General features: G+C 34.5%; 1 protein-coding gene across 11 annotated transcripts in view; it reads right to left on the reverse strand.

Annotated features, from left to right (window-relative positions):
- Positions 1-1,264: 1,264 nt before the first annotated feature.
- Positions 1,265-17,099, reverse strand: part of SGCE (sarcoglycan epsilon) — a 63,924-nt gene continuing 48,089 nt past the window's right edge. For 2 of the 11 annotated variants that reach the window (XM_019729720.2, XM_019729725.2), the window contains 6 exons: positions 15,725-15,936; positions 14,757-14,783; positions 13,846-14,034; positions 4,287-4,330; positions 3,379-3,413; positions 1,265-1,551 (listed from right to left, as the gene is read on the reverse strand). In XM_019729720.2, the coding sequence (XP_019585279.1) occupies positions 1,501-1,551; positions 3,379-3,413; positions 4,287-4,330; positions 13,846-14,034; positions 14,757-14,783; positions 15,725-15,936 (558 nt within the window). In that variant the 3' untranslated portion in view covers positions 1,265-1,500. Of the gene's footprint in view, positions 1,552-3,378; positions 3,430-4,275; positions 4,331-13,845; positions 14,035-14,756; positions 14,784-15,724; positions 15,937-17,099 lie in introns of those variants that run through there. The other 9 variants (XM_019729726.2, XM_019729721.2, XM_019729722.2 and 6 more) reach the window with 7 other exon arrangements.

The raw sequence follows: 17,099 nt of genomic DNA on the forward strand, positions 1-17,099 counted from the left end.
TCCCACTGCAAACTGAAATGTTAATTAAGAAGTACTAGTTGATAGCAACTGCCTTTTAACATTGTATGTCAATGGTGCTATGCAAAATCCAGCACTGTCCCCTGATGAAGACATTTTTTTAATAGCTTGTTCAGCTTTCTTTCTAGGTTTCTCACCTCAAGTTTCCGTAGCATCTCCCAGCTTCTATGCCCCAGGGTTTTCTCCAGAGGACCAGGCTCTTGCTCAGCCTGCTCACAGCCAAAGCCCAAAAGTGCAGGGGAGTTAATGCCCCCTCATGCAACTCTGAACTACAGGATGGTAAGACAGCAGATGAAAGTCTAACTCTCCTGTTACTTGGAGGGAAAATTCTGAGGTGTATTCTATATATTTATTAGATGGATCCCCAGGTGGACTGAGTTCTGCTTTCCAGAATAAAGCTAGATCAATGCCACACCTAATTGTTGGCTTTCCTTCAGGACCTCCTAACCTCCTCCCTCTTTCTGCTTCCACACTCTGGCTTCATGGGCTCACCTTCCAAATAAATGACCTGTTTGGGGAGGGAACAAACCTAATTCAATATTTCTGTTGTATTGCGGCCTTTTGTTGTGGTCCCAACATCTATAGCAATCTCTGGCATATGTAAGTGCTCAATCAATATTTTGAATTAGATAACAGAACACTATTCAGCCATAAAGAAGGACATTCTGCCATTTGCAATAACATGGATGGACTCTGAGGGTGTTATGCTAAGTGAAATAAGTAAGACAGAGAAAGACAAATACTGTATGATCTCACTTGTATTGGATATCTTAAAAGACCGACTTGCTGTGAGGAAGCTCTGCTAAGCCTTGAATGCAGTGTTATCACAGGGCAGCCTGGAGTTTTGGAGCTAATTCTGATCACCATCAGCCAGTGACTATTCTCTTTTTGAGTAATAGCTCCTGGATTGCCTCTAAAACCAAATATCTGATCATGGAGGCAGGTAATTATGCACCTGGACTGCCTTTCGTGAACTAGGTGTCATCAGATCCACAACCCACAAAACCAGGTTTACCCAGACACTCCAAGTAGTATATACAAAAGAACAGGCTTTACAGGCCACAAGGATAAAAGGATTATTTAAATAGCTTACTCACTTAGAACACAGAACACGGACCTTTTACATATTTGTAAAAGATGGCTGAATGAAGAATGAGCACATGAACTGTTCTTTAGCAATGAAAGATTCCTGCTATACAGGAGGCAATCAAATACTTTCTGAAGTAAATTTCACCAGACATTAGGCTTCATTAATAATATTTATTTTAAAGATCACTTTTTATTGTAACAAATATAAAGTCATCAATGTTTTACAAATTGTCAAAAATGCTTTAAGTACAAAAAAAATGCATTAGTAAAATGAAAGTTATATTGTATTATTTGGTACATACTTAATACTGTCAACATGCACATCATATGCCGGAAAAGCTCATGCATTATTGGGAGAGAGAAGAAATAAGATATAGCTGCTATACTGTCTGATTATAAATTCATTGCTTCGGTCAGTTTCCTTTCTTCAGGGATTCCATTTACCTGTGACGTGTAAGAATGAGCATGGGCATGTGTTAGTCAGGGCACGGACACTTGTAGATTTTGAGCAAAACAAATTACGGCAAGGCATCATTTTGCTATCTTCTTACATATTTTAAAATAATTTCTCTGCATTTGGTGTAAAATTTTTTAGAAAGGAAAAATTCTAAATTAGTCCTCTCCTTCTTGGGCCAAAGCTATGTAATGTTCCAAAAGTCACGGCCTGAAAATTCCTCCCAGGATAAACAAAAAGCATGCGGTTGACTGTGGGATGTATGACTGTACGTTTTAATCCTGGCTTTTCAGCGGAGAAAATGAGAAAACCGGAAGGGGCATAGATCTTAATAGCCAGGGTCTGTTCCACTCATACGGCTATTGTCAGCTTTTAACTGCTCTATTACCCCAGCTAGTGCTTAAGTCCAAGATTACAACACTGGCAGCCAGTTCATTTCTTAAAGTTTGGATGGTCCTTTGAAAGAAAATAACTAACTAAATAGAACAAACTTTAAAATATACTCTCCTTGACAAATTCCAGATAGTTAGCTACAAAGAAAATTACTTGGTATTCCAGAGACAGACCTTGTGCTTAAATTACCTTCATAAAGAAAACTGTGACACTAGCATAGTGCTCTGAGGTACTTGGGAAAAGCAAATTATTATTTCAAAATAATCATGCACAAATGTTGCTGCCTCTTTGTGCTACTAGGATAACCAAGGTGGAGGAACAGAAAAGCTATTGTACCCATGAAATATGTAAACTGAATCCATGCATGTATGGACAGAATCACTTAGAAACTGAGAAACAAACTTTATTTTTTCATTCAAATGAATAGAATGGGAATAAAGAATGTAATCTGCCCATTTAGCTCTTCTCTCCAGGAGGCATGACTCTATTTGGTTTTACATTTATCAGAGGTAGAAACACAATAATCTATCACAATTACAAAAAATGTTAGGGCGGTCTCTCTCTCTCTAGCACTTAGATACTTTGGGGACTCACAGAAAACAAGAAGGAAAAAAAACAACCAAGAGGAAATAGTACACTTTAGTCCATAAAATGCTCCAAATTACAGAAAAATGTAAGAAAACAAGAAGGTAATAGGCTCTAGTGTTAACTAAAAAGGAGACCAAAGCTTTCTTGACGTAAGCAAAATGCCTGTTCCCCAAAACCTATTTTAGAAAAATAATTTAGAAAATTAGGTTGAACAACCTAAAACCCCTCTAGGGAATTTCTTTGCCTCTTATCACATTTGCTCAGGCATAAACTGTTCTTGTATTTGGAAATGCTGCCTATTACTAAAATGCAGCACACTAACAGGTCTACTTGTTAAAAATATGCAACTATGAAATAAATCTCTGTAATATAATCTACTTAGGTTCCCAAGTAAAATCTGGATTTCTAAAATACTAAAAGTTTTTTCTTTTTTACTATTTTGCTAGAAATTGTCTCCCATCTACTTACTCCTTGCCTGAAATAATTATTAATCAGAGGAAAGAGATCTTAGGAGACATGGAAGTCTATGAGGTTAACGAGGAAGACGTTTTAGCAAATCCACTGTAGAAACAGTCTTTAAAAAGTTTTCCTGTTTAAAAAAAAGCCATGAAATTAGAGGTAGTAGGGATTCATTTATTTCTTTGCTCTTTAGATAACACATATTTATAATAAAGTTTGTTCCTTCATCAATCTCTTGAATGCTTACATCAATATATTGAACAGTCTTGTTGAAACATGTTAGCATGTAATTAAAACAAGTAATCAAAATTGTGGGGTAAATTCTGATAAACGTTATCTCGTAATTAAAATCTGATGAACAACTTCATTATACTTGCCTCAAATCTTTGAAAAGTTGTCAAACGAAAATCTCCTTAAATTCCCGAAAGCCGTAATAAACAAGATAATTTTTGAATGAAAACATCCAATACATTTCTACATGTGCCTAAAGTTTTTAAGAGACTTACTTAATAGCTTCCCTACCACAATACCACTATTTATACTCAGAATTCCACATCCAACTTACATTTTTTAAATGTCTCTTGCTTTTCCAAAAGAGCTACAAAGGCATTACTGGTTGCCTGGCAATTAGAACTAAGAATCAACCACTAATTAGAAGACAATCATGAATTAAGTTACCTACTTGTACCAAGATGAATGAAATAATTGGCTGTGGAAATTTTTTAGAGACACTTGAAAGAAATAAACTTAAAGAAAGTATGTCTTAGGGAAATAGAATAGTCTAGGGAGAATTGTCCGCCATCTTTTTTTCATTGGTCATGTTATAACAGCTTTTTAAAGTGGCATTAGAACCAGGCCAAACATTTCTCATTTATCCCCCTGAAGCCTCAGTGATTACTCACAATGGTTTCCTTTTGTAAGAGTCAGTTTCAAGCTGCTCACTTACTGAGACAAATCCTGGATACATCTAAGCTAAGAATCTTTCATACCACGGGGAAGAATAGGGAGCTTCGCTGAAGGAAGAAGATTTCATTCAGTCTTCCTTAATTAGACAGGACCTCCATGGATGCTTTTGCTCTAAGATCATTTACTCTGTGTTTCACTCTGATGCCAGTCTATGCAATAATCAGCTATTATTCTGAGGTTCTAACTCTGATTAAAGAATAACACAACTGTTTTACCTTACTTGGTGAAGCTAAAGCTTCATAAATTATATAGTACATTAATTATCTTTCAATCTATTAAATTCATCCATATTCAGCAACTTACTACTTTCAGTACTCACCTGTCGTCTGCTGTTGGGGAATCTGAGTCTGATGTGGCAAGTTCCTAGAAGTGATTAATATTTTTTTGAGTAAAACTGTGCTTGTTTACACACATGTAAACAAAGAGCAGACATCTCAGAATGAAAAACTTTATAGCTAGAAAGGACCTCAGAAATCATCTAATCCAGTACCTCACCCACCAATGAGTTCATGGAGGAGGAAACTGAAGTCTGAGGAAGGTAAGTAATACCGATATTGGTAACATTCATGGAGTTGCTACTACATGCTATATTCTACCTCACAACCATCCTAGGAGAAACATATTATTTTTATATTAGTTTATAGATGAAAAAATAGGCTTAGAGGTTCAAGGCTACACAGGTAGAAGTAGTGGGTAAAGATGAGAACCCAGAGCTCCAGGGCTTCTGCTTATACCTGAACACTTTCAGATCCAGGTCTAGAACACAAGTACACACTCACACACTGTCATAGAACAACATATATCACCACCTTCATTCCCTGTGCCAAACCTGTGCTCCTCTATCCCCATTCCAGGAAATGACACTGGATAGCCATCCAACTGCACTCGTCAAAGCGTAGAAGTTATCACTGACCCTTCTCTCCCCTTCAGTCCTCACATCCAATCACTTAGTAACTCTTAACGACTCTCCTCAGTTTTTTCAATCTGTCTCCTTCTTTCCCATCTCCATTGCTAACTTGATGGAAGCCATCACCATTTCTCATTTGGATCTTTGCAACTGACCTGAATGGATTCCTCATTCTCACTCATGCTCCCTTATAATCCACTGTGCACATTGCTGTCTGATGATCTTCTATGACACAAATCTGATTATGTCATTCAAATAACACACATTTTATTATTTCCTTATACATACCCACAAACTAAGTTTCAAGGTTTTTAGTATGCCCCAGAAGGCCATCAATATATCTGGTCCCAACGTGGAGCTCTCCCTGACTGCTTGAAACAGAACCACCACCATCATGGCCCATTACCACCCAACCAGCTCCCATTTGTCCTTGCAAATTCAACTCAAAAGTTGTTATGGTGAACATGTATTACTCTTACAATTTAAAAACATCCCACAGGAATGTTAACTAAAATTTTTAACTTATTAATTTTAATTTAAAAAAATCTCTCAAGTACCACCTCTTCTATGCTTCCTCCCTAAGCACCCCCTAAATAAGTTACCATTTAACATGATATCATAAACACACTGATTGTCATTGTATTTTCCCTCACGTGTTTCCTTGCCCCAAAGTGCATTAACAGTAAGAACCATCCTGTTTGGTTTAGCATCCCCAACGATAACCATGCAATAAATGTTTGAATGAATACGTGCAAAAGTGAAGATACTAAGAAAGATTCACATAATACACATTTTTATCAACACACACACACACACAGTTTCAAATTTTGATATTAAAATTAGTTCACAAAAATATACAATTTAGATTCTGTGTGGAAGAAATTTTAAAAGTCAGCTCCTTGCTACAGAGTAGGGCTCGATCCAAGCCAGGGATTTTCAAACTTTTTTTGTTTCTCTTCAGTAATGAAATTCCTTTTAATTGAAATCCTAAGCAGAACTCTTGATACACAAAAGAGATACATGTGAGGTTGTCCGGGTTGAAACAAGGGAGCCAGAATCCTGCCTGCTTTGTTTCCTGTGCCCCACATGTTAGCCCCTGGAGTATTTCTAAGAAAACTCCAAGAAGCAGAGTTTGAAAACCACTGATCTAAATCATTTCAGCCAGGCAAATATTACATTCCAAATACAACCATCTAAGGTGGAAAACAGTACACACTAGTTAAATACTATTTAAACTCTTAAATTAATCTATAGGAATGTTAATGATGCTGAATGATTTTTTTAAAAAATTCGGTTCCATTTTAATATATTGTTAAGAAAATAACAAAATCGATTCTAACTCACTTTGAAGAAATTACTTAATAATTCATCTCCATAATTACATTCTTTTTTGCTATTACCTATCAGCCCTACTTATCCCTGGGTACTGGGTAGTTTCAGGGAGGTTTTGTTGTTGTTGTTGTTGTTGTTGTTTTGGTTTATTCTTTCAGTTTTACACAATGTATTTACAGTCGTTTTTATCATGAAAGTAAAAAGATTAATTTATTAACCACAAAGAGGAAATAAGTTCTCGATTTAAAGATGGGAAAACAAACATCTTTATTCCAGAAGTGAAAATTCACTTTCATGGGCATTTGGGAGGGGGTTATGAATTTTTAATTTCTCAGATAAAACTGATTTGGGTCTATCCCACATAAGAAATTAAGACAGCATTCTTTACACATACAGACAGACACACACACACACACACACACACACACACACACACGCACCCATACACACCCTTCCTTATTTTTTATCTTCTCTAGCTCTACCTAGCCTATTAATGGATTGAATCAATACATTTTGACAAAATTAAAATACCAAAGAGGACAAAGGAAGCCCTTCAGAAGCCCTAGATCAAGTATAACCAAAATTCAAAAATCATTGTTGGATGAAGTCATTGGACCCCCTCTCCCACATTGGCCAGCCCAACTTACCCTTCTGTGGAACACAGTTTGAAAATAACTGATCAAAATTAATCTATGCCCCATCATTTCTTCTCTACCTTCCATTTTTCTCTTCTGATACACTGCTGAAAGTTTCCTTCCTTCCTTTCTTTTTTTTCTTTCCTTCCCTTCCCTTCTTTTCCTTTCCTTTTTTTTTTTTTTTTTACATAGCAATAGACTTCTCTAGGTTTGAAGATAAATGATTGGTTGAGAAAGTGCCACACATAAACTAGCAGGAATCTGGAGAAGCTGTATGAGAAAGCAACTGTGTGCATTACATTCGTTTGGGGATTTAAAAGTATCTGCACTGCGTGTCCCAAGTGGTTAAGTTTGAGCGATGTACATACTCTCCTTACAACTTCAACTGAAACTTCGATGAGTTATATAAAAGTGCTTGGGTGTGCAAAATGGTGCTCAACAAAAAATATGTGGAGATTAAACTTCCCCAGAGTCTCCAAGGTATGGGCACAGAGCTCTGTTTTTGTGGTGGCCTCAACTCGTAGCTACATGTAAGCCTGTGAGTGTTAGTGTTCACATATATCTATGATAGGCATATTTGAAGTGTATATTCCATTTAAAAGATGAAGGGAAGTACCCCCATAAGAGCACTGCTTCCGGCATACTGGAAAAATGCCTATAACTAACTCTGCTGTAGTTAAGAAGCAGAGAACACAATAAGGAAATAGAACCATTTCCATCTCTAGTGAAAGCAAGCTGCTAAAGGCAATTATACAGGAAAGTGGGTGCTGACATCAAATAGAAGTCCTATAATCCTTTAAAGAAAGGACCTTTGTAAAATCATAAAATTATTGAGAATAATTATTAATGGACAAACGGAACGATTATTATGTGTAAATTGCATTATGTAGAAAAAAGATTTAAGAAAACTAATTCTCTAAATTATTAGCATCAATTATTTTCTAATTTTACTACCATTAATTACATGCATTTAAATAGAAAATTATGTAAATTAGTCATTGCACAAATTTCATTCTTTAAGAGGGCAAAGCTAATAACTTGCAAATTAATAAATAAGTGATTTAGGGGGAGCATGCAATTATTTATTATTGGTACAACTGTTTTAAGGTAATTTGACATTCTTGGATATCCTGTAGAGTAATTCTATGAGTAAGGTTAATGATTACCCACCCATTATACTCCTATTTGCTTGAAGACGCAAAAGCAAAGAAAGGTTAAGTGATTTGTATAAAGCCACAGAATCTATGCCAGAGTTGAAAATAAATGACAGTTTAGTGATATGGAATACAAAATACTTCTCTTTTGAATTAACATGAAATCATTTAACAATAAAACAGTAACATGTTTTTGAAATTTCCCAATTATTTCAACAAAATTGACATTGCCCAAACCTTGCTGATTTGGACCTTATAACTTTTACTAAGGCATCAGGCCATTATTTGGATTAAAGAAGGGAGAACACAAAGGAATTGGAATCACCATAATTTTACATTTCAAAACCAAATTTTAACTAAAATCAATGCATAAAGGAGAAAGGAGACATTCATTTCTTTCCATTTTCCCCCTGCCTGTATAAAGCCAAAAGCAAGCCTGCCATAGCTTTAAAATGATGCAGTACAAACTCATATAAACAAAACCTATCAAAGAGATACTGCATCTATTGCTTTTAGTGTATACTTATTGAATTAAAAAAAAAAAAGTCAATGGATCTGAAATATCCTTGGCTGGTTGATACTTCTTGTCAACAGGAAATCATTATCTTGGTCCCCTGAAACATTCTTTTCAACTGACATTAACTTTTATTGAAACCTAATTTTTTATTTATGGAATTTTATCATAAAGTTAGTTCTCATTATTACCAAAGGGAAGACAAATGGAAAAATACTTCAGATAAAAGCTAAAATGATTAGTGACTAAATATCTTTAATTAGAAGACTTAATTCTACTTTTAAACTTGTTAATTTGCAAAAGATTAAACACAACTGACCTCCTGCTTTGAGGGAGACCCAATTACTCTGGATTATGTATTACGTTTTATGTAATCCATACGGAAAATTTTTGTATATCCAATTAAAATCTTCCTAGAAAATGTTGGGACACTTCCCTCTATTAATCATTACATTCAATACTGTATGAAGATGCCTCTCACTCAGGAAAAAGACTGATATTAATGTCGGTATAAGAAAAAAATAATGAGGAGGCACATCTATCCCCTAAAAGGACACATAATACATTGCCAATTTAAGAATAGATTATTTTCTAGAATATTGAATGTTTGGCATCCTCCAGTCAATGCCTGCCATGAAATTGCAAAATGAGTGCAATTTCCCTGTGGTTTTTAGCTTTTCAAGGATTAGCATTTCTCTGTCCCATTCAGACACTGCTTCTAATCAGCACTCATCGCTCATCTCTCCCTGTCATTCTCCTCAGGCAGCTTAAGGAGATGTGCAAAGTCTAGAGGCTGATAAGCATAAACCCACTAAGAGCCCCTACACTCTAGATAACATGCAGGACTGCCCCCTTTCATACTTTTCTTTCTGCACATACCCCCTCGGGGGAATTAGGAGAGATTGTTCCTCTTTTAAAACTTTACTTGGTGTAAGAGTGTGAATAACAGCCATCACCCACAACCGAAATACCAGAAATACCAATCTGGCTTTCTGAATTCGAAAACCTGGGTTAAGTGTTTAAATCACGATTCTCAACCGTTCTTTTTGCTCCACCATAACAGACACGTTCAGAGATTCCAAATCCCCAGAAGGACGGCCTTGAAGTCTGTACTGTTAAGAAATCTACAGCTGAGGGGGATCTGCAACTTGGTTTGGGAACGACCAGGCTAGACTATCTCTCACCATTCCTTTTAGAACCTAAAATTCTATGACTCAGCATTTGATTTTCTTAATTTAAATCATTGCAAAGCTTTATTTTTGAGGAACATCAGTCAAATCTGCAATATATCTTTGGTCAAAGACATAATCACAACAATGATTCTTTGGGCAAAGCAAATTGTAAGAATGGCTTTATAATGTGAATTCCAGCAATGAATTGTAATGATTCAGGGCACTGTCTATGGAGGAAAAAATTCTTCTTACTATTAATGGTAACATTTATCCACTGAGCTACAAAGATAAGTGATTAAATACAGATGCAGAAAGCCTTGGTATACTAAGGGGCGCATTCTACAGAATAATTGGCTAGTGCTTTTCAAGACTTTCAAGGTCATGGGAAACAAGGAAGGTCTAAGACACTGCCCAAACCAGAGAAATCTAAGAGACATACAAACTATTGTGCCCTAGACAGAATCCTAGAACAGAAAAAGGACATTAGGCGAAAAAGTAGTAAAATCAGGGGTGAGGGGGAGGAGTCTTAAGCATGGCTAATAGTAAAGCACCAATGTTGGTTTCTTAGTTGTAACAAATGAAATAAAATACTGTAAGAGGGACATCTGGGAACTCTCTGTAGTATCTTTGCAACTTTTCTGTACCTCAAAAATCATTCCAAAATAAAAAGTTTATTAAACAATAAATATGCTAGCAAAGATCAAATTCCATTTATCTTACATTTCTATACCAGACGGTAATTTTAACAGCCTTATTTATATTGTCTCTATATTCCGAAAAGTAGAAGGAACACTGTAAAAATGAAATCCCTCCTTTCTGACCATGTGCTCCATTTCCAGCTTCTCTTTCCACTATTTGTTCAGTCACCTTGTTTGTAACCTGGATCAGAGATCCTTCTGACCTTCCGAGGTCAATGACCACATTATCTAGCCCTGACTTGATCAAGATAGGTAAATAATCTAATCTCAGTTTTGACCTTAGATTTAGCTTTGTCTCTTATCCCTGTCTCAATTTTATCGTCTGCAAATCATTAAACATTTGTTGCTGTCTAATTTATGGTGCCATTCTGGATTCCTATGAGGCATCCTACCAAAAAAAAAAAACCAAAAAAAAAAAACCAGAAAAAAAAAAAAGACATTACTATGTAATCGACAAATAACTCTGACAACCCCTCATTACATGACTGTTACAAGTTCTTGATACCTCACGCTGTTATGAGGTTCTCTATACCTCTTGGGTCAACTTGTTTAAATGACCTAAAGAAGTTTCTATATGGCTTTGAATGTTCTTGAGTCTTGCTTGTAAGTAAGTCAACATAAACTTTCAGCCACATCCTTATGCTTCAGTATTGCTGGTGTTGAGTCTGAAGAATAAATACAAAATCCTGTAGCTAGCCAAATTATTTATGAATGATAAATTCAGAAGTTACTATGAATATGCGAAGATGAAATGCATGCCCTTTTAGGAAGGCTTAATTAATAAATCCCAGGCAGCATTATCCATGCATATACCCAATTATCAAGTGCTATAATTCCTCATCAAATATCTCATTTTAATGTTGAGAATTCAGTTCAACACAATGACCAAAATATTTATATTTGTGTGTACTTGGTGCCGAAATAGAACTTTGAAAATAGGGCTACACTTTTAAGGTAAGAAGTAAAAGCTGAATTTGCGTAAAGGACAGTTGTGACGAACCCAATACAATAAATTCCCTATTATCTGGCATGGTTGGAAAATGAGGTTAATCACATATTCTGGCTTATAGGGAATTACCACAGAGACCGTGAACATTTTATCCATTTTCAAGAGTAAAAAAAAGATAATATACACTCAACACTGAAACTACACCGCATGTAATTTAATTTTCTTCCGATGAGTCAGACGCACTTGAAGATCTCGCAGTGCCTCAGAGTAACCATTGTGAACATCATCGATTCTCTATGTACCCTATTTATACAGAAGTACTAGTTAACGGAGTTTTTCCATTAGCAGAAACCTGAATAATACGAAGGCTCTCTGGACTTAAAAAAATATATATGGTCAAACTGTTGCAAGTTCAATAAAATAACCTATATCTCATTTACAAATAGAGAGACCTGATCAACATAATGACAGTCTTGATGGGGTTATGGAAGGACCAGGAAGATGCATTTGGTTGTAAACTAGACAGAAAATTTTATTTTGCTTGTATAGTAGTAGAAACATGGGAAAATCTTAACCACAGGGAATCAAAATAATTTTTAAGGAACTATTCTTATGTTCAATACATATGATTAGAAAGCAGATCTAAAAAATAGTACAGCCTTTTCCCCTCCCTTAAACTTCACCAGCAATAGAATTTTACGGATTTATAAAGATATTCAAGTTCCCCTACTCATTATAATGAATATATTTCTATGCTAAAATTTGATAGTATCGTTATTTTGTCAATAGTAGCATTTCCTAAACTGTCTTCTTTAGTTACATCTTCTGACCTTTACCATGGATTTACAAAGCATATCAACACACTAAAGGTTCTGAGAACTCTTCTAGCTGAAAAAAAACAAAAAACAAAGAAACAAACATATTTCTCAGGTATATCTGACCATTTCATTTTGAAGAATATATATCAACATTTCACTAGCACTCTTGGGTAAATAATATAAGAAATGGAAGGCTTAAAGAATGCTTTAATTCTCTTCATTTTGAAAGTGAATGATAAGCTGTTCATAATTTTCATGTAAAACAGGCAGGAGAGATTGTTACACTGTGAACTATTACACTATTCTTGAAATTTTACTCATTTTTCTCATCAGTATCTAATTCTGGTAAAGATGGTGTTATAATGACCCACTAACCATCAGAGAACATAGAAATCTATCCCTTCTATTCACTACAACTAAACTTTGTCAGATTTTAATATTTACATCCCTGAGAGAATATTAATGTTTCCAAAACTCAAAAATTTAAATTATGCAATTTTCCCCACTGTTAAAAGGACTTAAATCAATTACACACACACATGCACACATAAACACAAACCTTGGCCTACGCAACACTAAGTAAATGATGTTAGACAACTTCAGGAAAATATAATACTTTCAGATTTCCAAAGTATTTTGCACAAATTTACTGAGTCTGACTATCTATACTACTCATAATAATTACTGTTTAATCTTCAAATTACCAAATGCTTTTTGCATGGTTACAAAATAAGCATCACAGTGGGAATATGTTTGCATCCAGTATGGTTCCCAGATAAAAATAACCAGTAAGAGGCTACTTTTATATCATATCCTGTTTATGTGTGTGTGGGGGGGCAGAATAATTTTTCTGTATATCCATTCTATTTACAAAAGTGAAAAAGAGGGGGGCTCTCAAAAGCAAACTTGTGACTTCCTTGGGGAAACTGAATTTAACCCATTTTAACATATAGTTAAAAAAAGAGCCATGTTCTTAAAAATAAATGACAGTTTTACCTATAATTCCCGATATCAAAACTTTGATATCTAGGCACATAACATGGATTCTCAAGAGCAACTGGGAAATTTCCTCAACCCCTCTCTTCCATACCTACCCCTTACAAAGGCTTCTTCCAGGCTTTCTGACCATAGTTTGTCTAGCACGACAGAGAAGGTTGGCACTAATAAACTGTGTTTATAGCCAAATTAGAATGACTCGTTTTGATATATAAGCAGATCACACACACACACACACACACACACACACACACACACACACAAACCCTACAAATATTAAGCCTGAGGCAAAACAATTTAATAGATCTATGGTAATAACATATAAAAAATGTTAGCATAACCAAATAATTCAAATAATAGCTCTAAAAATAATCAATTTGTCATGGTTTAGAATATGCTTCTCTTTTCACAATTAACTCATTCCTGAGCAAACATGTTAGTTTATTAGCGTATCAATTTCTTAAATATTAAGGTAAATGTCATCTTGTTTGGATTAGTAAAGGGAAAAAAAAGTATTTCCTGAAAGTAATTCATTTTATTTGGGTCAGTAAGTGGGATTGGGATCTATGCTACCAATGCCCTTTTGGTATTTTCCCTTCCAGTTATAAGCAAACAAGTGAAAGCAACAATAATGAAAAGCTCTGGTCTTTATGGACATTAAGTAGATACAGCCATGCAAATAAATATTTCGTGTGATACTTACTGCTGTGTTTGCATCAATGGCATATTAGTGCTCTCATAATTATCTGCGTTTAGAGGAGGTATGATTTCCCCAGTTACAGGGTGAAACACAGGAAGCGTGGACAAGGGCCATGCTATCTCTCTATTCTTGGACATGTCACGAAGTTCTTTGGTAGATTTCTGAATAGCACTATGATGGACCAGTTGGATGCTAGGTCAGAAAGAAATAAAACAACATGTATTTAAAATCATGTATTAGCCCACTTTGAAAAAAATTGAATTTTTTTTTTTTTTTAAGTAAAGACATTTTTGCCCTTTGGACATTCTACAAGTTATCTCACAAAAAGATACACTTCATATACTTTTAACATAGCAACACTGAAAATTATAAACTAATTTTAAATAAATGTGTCTCTCATTAAACTAAGCTATAAAGCATTATGTTACTATTACAGCCCTAAGTAACAAACTAGCCTTCTATTTAATTTCTATGATTAAGATTAAACTACCAGAGCTTTTATATTGTTGCTTCTGATGGGGCATTTATAAATACTCACAGAAGTTTCATTTTATGGTAGGTTATTACTGTAGATTCAGGAAAACGTGTATGAAAGGTCTTTTCATCTGTTCTCTGGTTTATAGAAATACAGATTGGGAAATCACATAATATAAATGGCAAGTTAATATTCTGAATCTGAAATTTTTTTAGGTTTAGTTTTTATCTGTATAATCTTAGTTGTCAAACCCTTTTTATTTTTAGTTCCTACCCCTCTTAAATATCTTTATTTAGAAAGCAGCTTTCACATTTATGAAATAAAATATGAAAGATGATGAATGAAAAAAAAAAGCATGACACACATGTATGAAGCATGGTGAGCAACTGAGAAGTGAAAAAAAAATGATGAAGAAAATAACAGGAAAGAAGACACTTACTCTGGTGTTTGCATGTTTCTCTTTTCCCTAGAAACAAAACAAAATTTATGAATTAAATAATAGCATTGATATTTGGAACATTAAGACTATATGCTCATGGGATCTTGCATGATGTGAAAATGCTGACATTGTTACTTTTAAATGCCACCAGGCAGCATTTGCCACCAGGTTTATGACATTACTTGGATGAGTACACATACAGAAATGGAATACTGATGAGAAACATACAGAAAAATGAAAAAAAATGGAGATTAAGAATCAAGCTCTTGGAAATAAATTCTATGACATAATGAAATCAGGCTACATGTAAAAATGGAAGAATTTGTTACTTGCTGCTTTATTAATTTTTTATCCTTGGTTTTGTTACCCTGACTTCCAGATAACCTCAAGAGATTGTTTTAGTCGACACAGATGTCCTGAAAGTACTAACTATTCATAAAGACTCATTACTCAAGTTATACCCTTATTTTCATTAATTTACTCCTAAGTTTATGTATCTACATATTTATTTTTTTAAAACATTTACATTGTGTCACCCTGTTTGACAGCAGACCAATTTCAAGAGGATTCTGACCATCACTTGTGATTAAACTGACAATTTTATTTAATTAAAGTGCAATTTAATTAAAGCGCAAATAGATTTCAAAGTCTCTGCTTACACAATGTGGCTTGTAGAACCAAAATATCTAGCCTCAATTATTGCTGGGACTGTTTTTGCCAGCATGAATTTACATCTAGGCTTAATAATTTTTGAATAAAGTAATTATATCCCCTAACTTGATTTATTAGACTCAAAACTATTTTAATTCATTTTGAAGAAATAAAGTCCAGTAGTTCGACTTGAACACAGTTTCAATTCATTTATAAAGTGTTTTATGAACTAAAGGAAACTTGGCTTTTAATGGAATCTTATAGGTTGTTATCTTAGTAGGCTCTGTAACTTTTTATTAGTGTTTTAAAGTACTCACACGCCTTCCCGTCGGCAGCACATGATATAAGCAAGTATTAGAAAAAGGACCAATGCTACTGCCGAGGGCACAGCCAATGTAATTAGGAAATCCGTGTAATAGTCTCTGCTTTTCAAAGAATCGGAAGGGGGTTTGTACTCTCCACCATCAGGTAAAATCCCCTCTCCACGAATCACTTCCTGATAGGTGGACACTTGCTTTGTTTTATCAACCTGATACAAAAGAAGACAATTACACATCAAATTAATAGCTGTAAACATTATGAGATTTTAAGATCTAAACATAGGAAAACATTCTTTGATAAATTTCTATAAAGCATTTTTTTCCAATTATTTTAACACCTTGAACTTGCAATTATTTATGGGAGCTAGGAAGAAGCAATGAATAAAAGTAATAAAACTGAAGGCTTTATGTTGGTCTACTTTCTATGTCCTTCTCACAATATATAGACATATAATAAATGTGTGTGTGTGTGTGTGTGTGAAGTTGTTCTCTTCCACTTTCCTTTCTCCAAAGAAATCTTTCACACTACTATGTAAATGTCTTATTTCCTAGTGACAAACCTCTAGTTTAACAAACCATAAACTGGCTGATAATCAGGTATGCGGGTATGGTTTCCAAGGTTAGCAAAAATAAAAGAATAAAAAATGAGAGAATTTTTCAATGATTACAACCTTGATCTTTCTGCCATTCAATTGGCAGAGATAGTTTTTAGAAAAGACAGTCTAAATAAGGAACATGTAACCCATCCAGTGCTATAGTTTTATGAAATTCTATCCCAGGATTAAAAAATGCACATTTGTATTACATTAATTTACCTCCACATTAATTGAATTGCTTTCACTGAGTTGCACTTAAGTATGTTAAGGGTTTTATTGAAGAACTACAAAAATAGACATATGAAATTTGTTACTGCATTTGCTTCTCTCCCGAAAAAAGTTGGGGAAAATTATTTATGGCATTTCTCACTATTCTCTCCCAAAAAAAATTCCACTTGAAGAATTTTGTTAATACAGTGCTACTAAAAATTTTATTTTCTGCCAAGGAACTGATATTCTGCCTCCCTTAAGAATGAGAATTAAATAACTGACGAATTTCCTCTTCTAATCCTGGACATTAGGAGGTTTGTTGTCAAACTTGATCTTAGGCTTTTTCTGTAAAATTTAGGTCCTGATTTTCTGTTTCTTTTTATATTTTATTTAGTATGTTTATTCATCGATTCTTTCACATAAGCCTCCTGAAATCTTCTCTGGTAAGATGTAACATATATACATAAATACATGTGAAATGAAAAATGAAAATTCCCAACCCTTCTGTTTATAAAGTCTTGCCACAGAAACTAAAATCTTCAAAGCATAAGTCATTTCTAAACCCT

This window comes from Rhinolophus sinicus, linkage group LG09 (assembly GCF_036562045.2).
Source record: "Rhinolophus sinicus isolate RSC01 linkage group LG09, ASM3656204v1, whole genome shotgun sequence".
NCBI lineage: Eukaryota > Metazoa > Chordata > Mammalia > Chiroptera > Rhinolophidae > Rhinolophus > Rhinolophus sinicus.